Here is a 12,930-nt window from a genome sequence, read left to right on the forward strand (position 1 = left end):
GACCTGGTGCTCCTTAGAATAGAATAGGATACAATATCTTTATTGTCATTGTTGTGGAGCAATGAAACACAGTTTAGTAGCTCAATGTTTTGCACAATGACAAAGAATATATACATAAACTCTAAAACCTCAGGAGCGCAGTCCAAAATTAATAATATATGGATGGGGGCGGGTAGGACAATTGCACACCTGCCATTCCTGGAAGTGTGATGCATTTAGCTGCCACCGTCTTAGGAGGGGGGCAGGAGAAGGGAAGGGGGTGTTATACATTTCACTGCTTGTGGGTAGAAGCTGTTAAGGAGTCTCTTTGTTTTCGTCCTTAATGCTCTGTATCTCTTCCCAGAAGGTAGAGGGGAAAACAGATGATGTCGAGGATGAGTAGGATCCTTTGAAATACAAGTAGCCTTCTTTTAAAGTCTGCCAGTATAAATGTCTCTAAGGGAGGGTAATGTTGCGCCAATAACCCACTCTGCTACCCTCACCACCCGCTGCAAGTTCTTCCTGCTCTGTTCTGTGCAGCTGGCAAACCACACTACACAGCAATACGTCAGGAGGCTCTCTATAGTTGTCCGATAGAAGTTGATCAGCAGGTGATGAGGGAGGAGAGCGTGCTTTAGCTTTCTTAGGAAGTAGAGCCTCTGTTCGGCCTTCCCCACCTGCTAAGAGATTGAGCAGTCCAGGTGAGGTCAGCCGAGATGTGGACGCTGAGGAACTTGAAACCCTCTACTCTCTCCACCTCTTTCCTGTATATCTGCAGAGCAGAGTGCCCCACGCGCTTTGATTTCCTGAAATCTACTATCAGCTGCTTGGTTTTTGTGATGTTCAACTCCAGGATATTATGACAACACCGTTCTGTCAAATGCTATACCTCCTCCCTATAGGTTGTCTCATCACAGTCTGATATGATACCTATTAGGGTGGTATCGTCAGCAAATTTGACAATGGTGTTGGTGGAGTGAATGGTAGAGCAGTCATGGGTGAAAAGAGAATAGAGGATGGGGCTGAGAACACACCCCTGTGGTGTCCCGGTGTTCAGGATGAGAGTAGATGATGTGTGTTCTCCCATCCTGCCACTTTGGGGTCAGTTACTCAGAAAATCCAGTATCCATGAGCACAGTGAGCTGCCAAGGCCCAGGTTGCTCAATTTCTGCACCAGTTTGTAGGGGATGACTGTATTAAAAGCTGAGCTGTAGTCCACAAACAGCATTCTTACATAGGTGTTATCCTGATCCAGGCTTGTAAGGGCTGTGTGGAGAGCTGTGATAACTGCATCCTCTGTCGATCTGTTTGCACGATACGCAAACTGGTATTTATCAAAGTCAGCAGGTATGGCAGACTTAATGTAAGACAGTATGAGCCTGGTGGGGTCCTCTTCAGTAAAGGGAGGTGTCTGACAGTTATCGTTGTGCCTCAGCAAGGTAGATATCAGTCTGCCCGACTACTCTAGCACACCCTTCATCTGCGGGTTTAAATGCAAGGCTAGGATTAGCATAGAGAGAATGCAGAGTAGTAAATTACTCCAAAAAGCCCTATAGATCGTAAGTAGTGAAAGACAATACTGTGAATTAAATTAAAGCCACTCCCATAACTTAGCAAAAGTTTTAAATGAAAACTATCAACCCAAAAGATTATGAAGCCTGCATTTGATTTCTTTCAACCATATGCTTGACAGTGTAATACTATATATTCAATTGTTTCATAATAATACCTGCATAACCCAGAATGATGTTTACAAACAAGAAACAAGGAATAATTAAACCGTTGTAAGTTATGTCAAAATAACTCATCCCTTCTCGTTTTCTCCCACTTTCTAATGAACTCAAGTTTCATGTATTTTGTAAAGGTCTCTCCCCCATGCTCATTATTACACAAGTCTTGCCATAATCCCTTAATTCTTAACCCTACCAACCCCTTAGCTTCTGATTTGCTAAGTGGAAGGTCTATATCCACTGCTGAACGTTTTACACCCTTTCAGCTAAACAATCAACCCTCTCAAAACCCCTCAGCAACTCTATGTGCAGGGACCCTTAAGAAAAAAATGCAAATCGATAACGTGGACACGAACTAATCTTTGATGAGCTTCCAACAGTAAATTGACCTACTGCTGTTTCAACACTTCAAGACTGAAAAAGGAATCTGAATGTTACAACTTTACATGGACAAACTTCCACCAGCCACTGTAAGCCTAACATGATGCCAACCAATTCTGCTATGTGTACTGATAAATAATTATTTATTCGTTTCTGTATTGTTACCTGTAATTTGGGCACTGAAACAGCCACAACATTCCCAGATTAACTATATTTTGATCCATTTGCAAAAGTAGCTGACATATCATAATATTTTCCTTAATTTATAGTAGTCATAGTCATAATCATACCTTATTGATCCTGGGGGAAATTGATTTTCGTTACAGTTGCACCATAAATAATAAATAGTAATAAAACCATAAATAGTTAAATAGTACTATGTAAATTATGCCAGGAAATAAGTCCAGGACCAGCCTATTGGCTCAGGGTGTCTGACCCTCCAAGGGAGGAGTTGTAAAGTTTGATGGCCACAGGCAGGAATGACTTCCTATGACGCTCTGTGCTGCATCTCGGTGGAATGAGTCTCTGGCTGAATGTACTCCTGTGCCCACCCAGTACATTATGTAGTGGATGGGAGACATTGTCCAAGATGGCATGCAACTTGGACAGCATCCTCTTTTCAGACACCACCGTGAGAGAGTCCAGTTCCATCCCCACAACATCACTGGCCTTACGAATGAGGTTGTTGCTTGTGTTGGTGTCTGCTACCCTCAGCCTGCTGCCCCAGCACACAACAGCAAACATGATCGCACTGGCCATCACGGTACTGATGAACGAACAGACTTTCAGGAATAACAGAATCCCTGGACTTTATCAAATCGCATAAACTAAAACCAACTTCTTCATCTGCTCAAGGAGAGACTGCCATTTCAGAGCCCCGCCCCCTGTCGTCAGCACGTCACCTACCCGGACAACGCGCATGCGCCGAGATTAATCCCACCCATCCCGTCGTTCTGGCGGGAAAGCGGAGATGATGTGAAGTTCCGGACGGTTTTGGCGCTTTTTACCACAGAGTTTCAGCGCCGCACGCGCAGCGCGGTATGCCGTCGTCTGATTGGCCCAGCCCCGCTCACGTGAGTAACCTCTATAAATAGCAGCGTGCAGGCGAGCAGCGGGGTACGGCAGGAGGTGGTGGGAATGTGTGGTTGTGTGGAGTTTCTGAGACTGAAATGGTGAAGGATCGAATTCTCTCAGGATACAAGGCACTAGACCCGTGATCGAGAGTATTAGTGAGGAGCCAGTGCACCCTCGTCAGAAAGAAATTCTTGTGGGAGAAACGATCTCCAGCGCAATACCGAGAAAACATCACTCTGGTCACAGGAGATCATTGAGCTGTCTGCCATCTCGGCAGGGCGGGAAGAAACAGGATCAGGGAAAGAGGTTTGGGCAGCAGAGTTGCCCAGAAGGAAAAAGGGGCGAGAAGGATCTGGGAATTGGGGTGTGTGAGTTCAGGAAAGAAGGCTGAGCTGTTGCTTTAGGTGATGAAGTCATGTCTGGGAGCTGGGAATCGGAGGTGAGTTCCCTGGGACTTTGGACACAGATGATGGATAGAAGTACTCTTGATGGCCTTGAAAGGGGAAAGATGCTGTTGCTCCATCTCAGACCAGATTAGTGCCTGCTTGTGGAGAGGTCCCAGCCACATTAATTCCTGTCAGTGGGGAGTTGATGAGTTAAACCGGGTGTTGATCCTCATCATGGACATTAATTTTGGTTGTATGGACATTCAAACTATCTACCTCATGCTTCCAGTTCTGTATCCCTATGGTGTTTTGTTTCTCCCCAGATGTGAGACAACATTTACTTAATTTCTGTTTCCACAGAGCATGCCTGTCATTTGATTATCTTCACCATTTTGTTCTTTTTTTGATGTCTTTTATCGCAACTTCGTAGGTTTTCTTAAAAGAATCAAATGAGTTCTTAACTCCTAGACATGAACTGTGTGAAGTGAAAATAGAGATTGTGTTATGTCTCCTGTTTTATTGTTCAGATGTCACTGGATGACAACAGCATTATTGAAATATTGAAATAACTATGCCAACAATATAGTGTCTTTCCTTCATCCAGAAATAGTGCAATGGTTTTCAAGATGTAGTCAATCAGCATCTCAAGCATTCCCCATCATTTCACAATATCATAGCTCAGTTATGTGCTGAAGAGCATTATTTAACTCATTTTGTGATATGTAGTAGATTCATTCCTCTGATATCCTGACATACTTTCATTTCATCTGGAATGTAATCAGTGGTTGATCTCACTCAGCTCTTGGGTGTGAATTCCAAGTATTTGCCAACCTCTAAATAAAATTTCTCCCTGCGTCCAGCCCAGTGGGGCTCCCCTTTAATTTGAGCCTGTGATTGCTTGATCCTGTTTCCTATATTGCAGGGATTATCCTTGCACACAAAATAAATATGTGGAATGTTGTCTAATCTGTTTTGTAACTGTGATAAAAGAAAATAGATATTCTACTCTGATAAATACTCTGGTATTTCAGGAAACATGTCTTATCTTTCCAGGATGCAAACAAGTTTAACGACATTGTTCGTTACTTTTCCAAAGAAGAGTGGGCAGAGCTGAGTGACTGGGAGAAACTCCGCTATAAGAATGTGAAGCGGAACTATGAAGCCATGCTCGCCATTGGTTTGTAGAAACCATTACTTTCCTTGATATTCTGTTTGGCATTTTCAGTTGACTCCTGTTGGTACATGATTTTCCCACATGCCTTCGCAGTAGATAATGAGTTTGAAGGCTGTGTTCGTTTGAGTGTTCTATTTCCTCTGCTGATACACTTTCAGAATCTGTATAAATACATTTAATAGCCCTGTTCTGTGATAATATTGATTCAAACACAAGAAAATCTGCAGATACTGGAAACCCAAGACAACACACGAAATGTTTGAGATTCACAGTAGGTCAGGCAGTATCTATGGGAAGAAATAAACAGAACTCATGAAGGGTCTCAGCCTATAACATCAACTGTTTATTCCTCTGCACTAACTGGAATGCACAAGTCAAAACAGATTGATTGTGTGAAAGTCTTAAGACCAGAAGACATGAGAGCAGAATATAGCTATTTCACCTATCAAGTCTGCTCTGTCATTGCATTGTGGCTGATTCATTATACCTCTCAACCCCATTCTTTTGACTTATATCAGTAACCTGTGGCACCCTTAAGAAACTGTCAACCTATGGTTTATACACAATGACATGTCCTTCTGACATGCAAATAATGAATGAAGCAAGCACTCTCCACAGTTAAAATCAACAGGATAAATGGAAGTTATTACATATTCTTGCATAATGATCTTTCCTCTCTTCTGCCAAGCTGCCCCTAGTTGAAATCTTTGTTGTCTCCATGTTTGAAGCAAGGTGACTGCAATCTCAATCAAGAAGCAAGAGTTTAAGCAATCCAATTAGCACTTGCCTGTTAACACACTGAATACCTAAGCTTTGACCTATCGAACACAATATGTACAAAGGAATTGGCTAACACAGAAAAAAATCTAAATGAAGGTGGGCTGTTAACTTGCCTTTCTGCTGACCAACACTCCAGCAATAAATGCCTGCTAAGTTTAAAGTCTTTTTCTGTCACCATACCCTACCTAGCGGTTTATCTTTTTGCAGGCGTTCACAGTAGAGTGATGAAATACAATAGAATCAATGAAAAACTACACAGACTGACAAACAACCAATATAAAAATAATGAGCAACTGCAAATACAATAATAATAATTATGGTCAGAAATCAGTAACAAATAATATCGTGCACATGAGTTATTCAGCCCTTAAAAGTGTGTCCATAGTGTGATCAGTGCAGTAATGAGGTGAGTGAAGTTATCTATACTGGTTCAGGAGCCCGATGGTTGAAGGGTAAGACCTGTTCCTGGACTAGGTGGTGTTGGACCTAAGGCTCCTTCACCTTCTCCCGATGGCAGCAGAGGGAAGAAACCATTGCCTGGATGGTGGGTATCCTTGATGCTGAATGCTTTTTTGTGGCATCACTCAATTTCTGGGAGGACTTTTCCTTTGATGGACTGTGGTGAATTCACCACTGTTTCTTGGCTTACCAGTTCTTGGGCATTGGTATTTCCATACCAGGCCATGATGCACCAGTCAGGATACTCTCCACTGTGCATCAGGTTTTCTGAAACTGATAGATAAATAATTAATTATTTTTCTGAAGAATAGTGCAAATTTATTCACAACATCAAGCAAACCATTGTCAGTGTTTTCTCCCAAATTAACAACATGGCATTAAGGTTTGGCATTGTGTGAGGAACAGAGGATACTTTAAAGTTATCCTGTCAAATTCTATCAGCAGTGCTGATGTGGCTGTCCCTGATCTGTGACTGTTCAAGACATTGGAAGACCATGTGGGAAGTCTATTCAGCAAATTAAATGAAATACTGGATTTACAAAGAACCTCATAAAAATAGTAAGTGCTCTAAATCTGAAGAGCATCCCCAAAACACACAAACCAGAATATGGGAAGATGATATCCCCTACTCGACAGATCACTCAGAAACAACAAATATTAAAGTGAGCAATGGAGCACTGTGAAAGTACCTCAGATGAGGGCGTGTTCTCCATGGTGCTTGATACGTACTGCTTTCACCAAACTAAACGTGTACTGTCTCTAAAAGCTATACGACATTAGAAATGCGCTGGGATGTTTATGGCAAGATTTTCCAGCAAAATATTTCAAACCTGTGACTACTGCACTAAAAATGACCGGGTTATCTTGTGGATTGGGGCCCCACTGTCTCCAAGTTTGGTTGCTATGTCACACAAAAGGCAATTCAAAGGCACATTAAATGCCTACTCTGCTGGTGATGGTCTCATTTTTTCATACTGAATTAAACATGACCCCTCTTAACCCTCCTAGCTATCTTGTGCTTGTAAATTTAGTGAAAGGAAATACTGGCATTATCATCAATAGATGATGAACACATTTTACTTTTCACAGGACTGAATGTACCAAAGCCAGAATTCATGGGACGGCGAAGCAGAGGGTGTCAGCCCCATTTATATGAATCAAGTGGTTCAGATGACGAGTGGACACCTAATCTTCTTTCCAAAAAGTCACAAAGTAATTTGAATTTATTATTTGTTGAAATATTTGATGCAGTTGTTACCAAAACTTCTTCTGCAAAGTTTGGCCTTGAGCCTGATGAATATATTGTCAAAGAGAATCAAAACGAAAGTTCAGAGAGAATGTAAGGTATTGCAGTTTCCCATTGCATAGCTGATACGGTGTGAGTTTACTTTTACTTTTCTGATACAGTATCTTGCTTTTAATTTAAGCTTTAAATAAATGTCAAAAGTTCAGTTTATTATCTTATGGACAAGTACATGCCTGAAGACAACAAAGTAAAATATACTTACAGAAGTATTGCAGGCACATAGTATCATATCAGCAGCATTCTCAGGAAAAACATAAAATAAGAAAAACTTTTACATTACAGAACAGAATCAGAACAAAACACAATGTTTATTTTAGTGCAAAGTGATCTAAAGGTTTCTAAACTGTAGTGATTTGAGTATATACTGGATTTTCCAGAACTGCCAAGCAGTTGGGATAAAATTTCCTATCTTAACCTGAACTGATGATTCACTTTTTATTTGCAAGGAATGAGAACCTTTATACCTCCTTTTAAACGTCAATATAGCCAGGGAGCTAAGAGGACTGTTGGCAAGGTAGGAAAAGGAAATACTCACTGAATAAATTAATATCTTAATATTCAATATTAATAGCATGGTCACCTGGATCAGTATTTCTATTTCTAAAGAAGAAAATGATTGAACTCTTTGGGTTTTCACAATCACTGCTGTTGGATTGATGTGCTAAAGTTAGCAACAATCTTTTGGTGTTCGGGAGAGGACAATTGTTATACAAAATTTGTCAGGCACACCATCTGCCATTTCAAATTACTTTTGATGTCATTGTGAAATGTTAATTTGCAACTTCTCTGAGGATTGGGTGTAATATGAAGGACGATCAGAGACAAGTATTAAGAAGATATGTCAAATCTCCTCTCATTCCCCTGATTCACAATCAGATGGGTTTCCTTCATTTCTTCTGGTTTTGTGGACAGGGCTGTTGTTAATTTCCAAACAACTTATTTAATTATTGTATTCAATTTTTCTCATCTGCTGATGTGATTAATTATTATTTCACTGCATGGTATGAAAGATGTGGCCTTACAGAAATTACCAAGATGGGGTAGTTACTAGTTTTATTTGTTGATTGGTTTGGGAGTTCAACTGAAAAACAAAGAAAGAAGTAGTAGGGATAAAAAACAAAATCTTGCTACGTTATTCTGAAGCACTGTTTGAGCATCACACTTTGCACCAAATTGTCACATTACAGGTCACACCCCATTCAGACAATGACAAACGTGAAGATTTGAGTGAAGTCACTGAGGAACATGGCTCAATGAAGGAAGATCCCATTTTCGTGAAACAAATCAAAAGAGCAGCAGGTAATTTTGGTTTCCGCAGGTGAAGCTCAAAGTAGAGACCAAACATTGACTTTCACTTATTAATATAAATGATGGATGTAAGATGAATATGATCTAACTTCCATCATAGCTATTTTAGTTGGATTTATGAATATATTGCATTCTATATATCTCTGTACTTACTGTCCAAACTGACTTGAAACAATAATGGAACATAATGTAGGGTTCATCTACCATGTATATATGGGTAGAAATTAAAATTAAAATGCAATCACTCTGGGATTGTACTACAGATTCCACAACAGCCTCAGGGTCATTGAGGAATGGATATTCGATTAGATTAGATTCGATTCAACTTTATTGTCATTGCGCTGAGTACAGATACAAAGCCAATGAAATGCAGTTAGCATCTAACCAGAAATGCAAATCGTGTTATTTACAAACTAACTGCGAATAAAAAGTAAGTGCGACTGCACACAAATATGAAAGTACTGAGACAGTACAATATGGGTGTAATTCTGCTTAACGCTGTGATGTGAGATTCAGCAGGGTCACAGCCTCAGGGAAGAAGCTCTTCCTCTGCCTGCTGGTGCGGGAACGGAGACTCCTGTACTGCCTACCGGATGGGAGGTGAGTAAAAAGTCCATGGTTAGGGTGAGATGCATCCTCGATAATGCTTTTCACCCTGCCCAGGGAGCATTCATGGTAGATGTTCTCAATGGTGGGCAATTAGGGAGATTGGGGAAAGCTGTAAAAGCAACAGGGTATCAGCCACAGCTATATTCCCATTCCTCAATATAGACTAAGCTCCTTGGCACAGGAGGTTTTGATGGGACAGAATTTGTTTTGTGTATCCCGGTGGGTTTCATACATCAATGTGTAAATAGTCCAATATGAGGAGGGGCCACACTGGACCTGGTGCTGGGAAATGAGTCTGTCCAGGCAAAATGCATTATAACGGTGGGCATGCACTTAAAGTGTGAGGTGGTAAGTTCAAAGCAGATGTGCAGGGCAGGCTGTTGCACAGAAAGCGCTTGGTGCTTGGAATGTATTGCCATGGGTGGCAGTAGAGGCAAATATGATTCAGGCTTTGAAGAGTTTTCCTAGAACAACATATCAGTGTGAAGGGAGTGGATGGATGTGGATGTTGTACGGGCAGATGGGATTTGTTTATATCGGTATTTAACTACTAGTTTAATTCGTTTGGTACAACATTACAGACTAGCCAGTTACAATATTGTCCTGTTCTATGTTGTATTAATTTAATTTGCTTAATATTTGCTCATTTTGTGTTATTCCAGCTGTCTCCACCAAAAATATGTTTGGATCAACAAATGATAAGTCAACCAAAGTGTCTGAGAAAAGGCAATATGATTTACGAAAGAAAGAGAAGAAAAATTACATTGAGGAACAAGAGCTTCGTGATGACGACTACCTTTGTAGGTCCAAATTATCAATCTTTTTGTTTAAAGCATGCGTAATATATTGGGAGAATTGTTGTGATGACACAATGGAATGGGAGGCTATAGGAATGATGGAACAATGAGACGTGTAGAATATTTGGGAAAAGAGCGCTGACATATTGGATCCGAGTGTATGATTTCTCTTTAACTTTAACGGCCAGTAATCGCATGATTGATGTTAAATTTACTTCTGCACATTGCAGTATGGTCAGCATCTTCTTGGTCCAGTTTATATTAATTTGCTGATATTTTTCATGGGTTGTTTTGCCACCTACAGTTGAATCCAGGGCAAGCTGCGAAATATTACAGTCTGCCTTCTACGAAACCGATAACTTCAACTGATCCTTATGATAACCTACAATGAACAAACAAAATATGGCTTGAAATAGTTAGCATTCTTAACCTACTGTCATAACTTTTCATCCTATTTTCAAATGTTAGCAATCTGATCTTAATATGAATATAAATGATTTGACTTCAATGTCATAATTTCTGATGTATTTTTGTCACTAATTATCTCAATGCAGATTCCTATAACTTCACTATATTTTCCCCAAGGGATTTCTTACTGTGCAGTTATGAATGAATTCTGTCATATTACGCAAGTATCAGAGGTAACCTGCAGATCACGAAAAACAAGTAATATTTCTGGATTAATTCCCATGATCTGAACTTCAGAATGAAATATTTTGCTATTTTACATTTCACAGATGTTGACTTATTTGCTGACTGTTTCCAGAATTTTCAGCTTTCATTTCAGATTTCCAGACCATGTTGTTATAGATTTTTATCTTTTTGTGACTGGTTGCTGTTGCAGTCTTGATTCTCCATCCAATTGTCCATTTCCCTTCTTCAAAAGAATATTGCAGTTGCTAACAATTTCATTTACCATTTTTAAAGTGAATGTTTCATTTTGTCTCCATCACTCTTATGCTACTTCATCATTTCCTGAGCCAATTTTACCAAAAATAAATGTAAACACTAATTCATCAGGTTTTTGTTTGTGAAAGTACCCCTCTGCTAGAAAGTATGCAACCACTTTACCCCATTGGATTGTTGATTAAATTTTGTATCTTTTCTCATGCAGTGGCCCAGTTATAAATGTTTCATTAGTTCAAATTATAGAACTTTTCTTTAACCTTTTTAAAGCAGTTTTATTAGAGTTGATCCTATTTGGCATGACATTGTTAGCTTTAAACATTTTCTTTGCAGTTTCCCTGACATCATTACAGTATTGTGTTTGATCATCATGAGTTTCTCTTCAAGTTTATAAATGAACACTTAGTTGTATTTCATTGGACTTTTGAATGAAACAGTTGAATCTTAACGCAAGATTGTTAACCTACGGCTGACCTAATGAAGTGACTTTTTACATATCTCCATTGTTATTCTAACTTACTAGGAATGTCTCCACATATAGGTCATAGCAATGGAAAATACTTTTTTTTCCAGCAATGCACACACAAAATGCTGAAGAAATTCAGCAGGGCAGGCACCATCCATGGAAAAGAGGTGATCAAGTCTGACGAAGTGTCGGCCCAAAATATCATCTGTTTTCTCTTTTTCATAGAAGCTGCCTAGCCTGCTTAGTTCCTCCAGCACGTTGAGTATGTTGCTTGGAGTCCAGCATCTGTAGATTTTCTCATATTTTGAGCAATTATTTTTCCAGATGCTTTGCACAGCAGCCAGTTCATGATGGTATTATATTCAAAGACATGCAGTAGAATTATATCCATCGTGGATCATTTAGCCTTTCTCAGCACTAGCTCCCACCAGCTATAGGAACAGCAACATCCTGATCAGTTCTTAACTTTGTATTTTAGTTTGTGAAGCCTGCGAGACGTTTTTTATTGAAGAATGCCCTGTGCATGGTCCACCCATCTTTATGAAGGACACTGTTGTGGATTTCAATCAACCAGACAGAGCATGTTTAACACTTCCTGAGGGTCTCTACATAGCCCCATCAAAAATTCAGAAAGCTGGTCTGGGTGTCTGGAATGAAGGGAAGCTTATTCCCAGGGGTGTTCATTTTGGACCATATGAAGGGGAGGTTTCTAGTGAAGAAGCAGCTGCTGTCAGTGGATATTCATGGGTGGTAAGTAGCTCTTGCAGTTAACAAAAGCAATACTCCACGTAACACACATCAAAGTTGCTGGTGAACGCAGCAGGCCAGGCAGCATCTCTAGGAAGAGGTGCAGTCGACGTTTCAGGCCGAGACCCTTCATCAGGACTAACTGAAGGAAGAGTGAATAAGAGATTTGAAAGTGGGAGGGGGAGGCGGAGATCCAAAATGATAGGAGAAGACTGGAGGGGGAGGAATGGAGCCAGGAGCTGGACATGTGATTGCCAAAAGGGATACGAGAGGATCATGGGACAGGAGGTCCGGGAAGAAAGACAGGGGTGGGATGGCTTCATCTTTACAGTAGAGGAGGCCGTGGATAACATTTAATTCCACATCCCATTCTGACATGTCTATCCACGGCCTCCTCTACTGTAAAGATGAAGCCACACTCAGGTTGGAGGAACAACACCTTATATTCCGTCTGGGTAGCCTCCAACCTGATGGCATGAATATCGACTTCTCTAACTTCCGCTAATGCCCCACCTCCCCCTCGTACCCCATCTGTTACTTATTTTTATACACGTGTTCTTTCTCTCACTCTCCTTTTTCTCCCTCTGTCCCTCTGAATATACCCCTTGCCCATCCTCTGGGTTTCCCCCACCCCTGTCTTTCTTCCCGGACCTCCTGTCCCATGATCCTCTCGTATCCCTTTTGCCAATCACCTGTCCAGCTCCTGGCTCCATCCCTCCCCCTCCTGTCTTCTCCTATCATTTTGGATCTCCGCCTCCCCCTCCCACTTTGAAATCTCTTATTCACTCTTCCTTCAGTTAGTCCTGACGAAGGGTCTCGGCCTGAAAC

At 40.7% G+C, this 12,930-nt stretch overlaps 1 protein-coding gene across 1 annotated transcript in view; it reads left to right on the forward strand.

Annotated features, from left to right (window-relative positions):
- LOC134351204 (zinc finger protein 850-like) overlaps window positions 1-12,930 on the forward strand; it is a 308,750-nt gene that overhangs the window by 66,828 nt on the left and 228,992 nt on the right. The window contains exons 11-13 of the mRNA XM_063057314.1: window positions 2,946-3,163; window positions 4,582-4,727; window positions 9,849-9,990. Coding sequence (XP_062913384.1) covers window positions 2,946-3,163; window positions 4,582-4,727; window positions 9,849-9,990 — 506 coding nt within the window. The remainder of the gene's footprint in view (window positions 1-2,945; window positions 3,164-4,581; window positions 4,728-9,848; window positions 9,991-12,930) is intronic.

The sequence above is a fragment of the Mobula hypostoma genome, chromosome 8 (genome assembly GCF_963921235.1).
Source record: "Mobula hypostoma chromosome 8, sMobHyp1.1, whole genome shotgun sequence".
NCBI classification, from domain to species: domain Eukaryota; kingdom Metazoa; phylum Chordata; class Chondrichthyes; order Myliobatiformes; family Myliobatidae; genus Mobula; species Mobula hypostoma.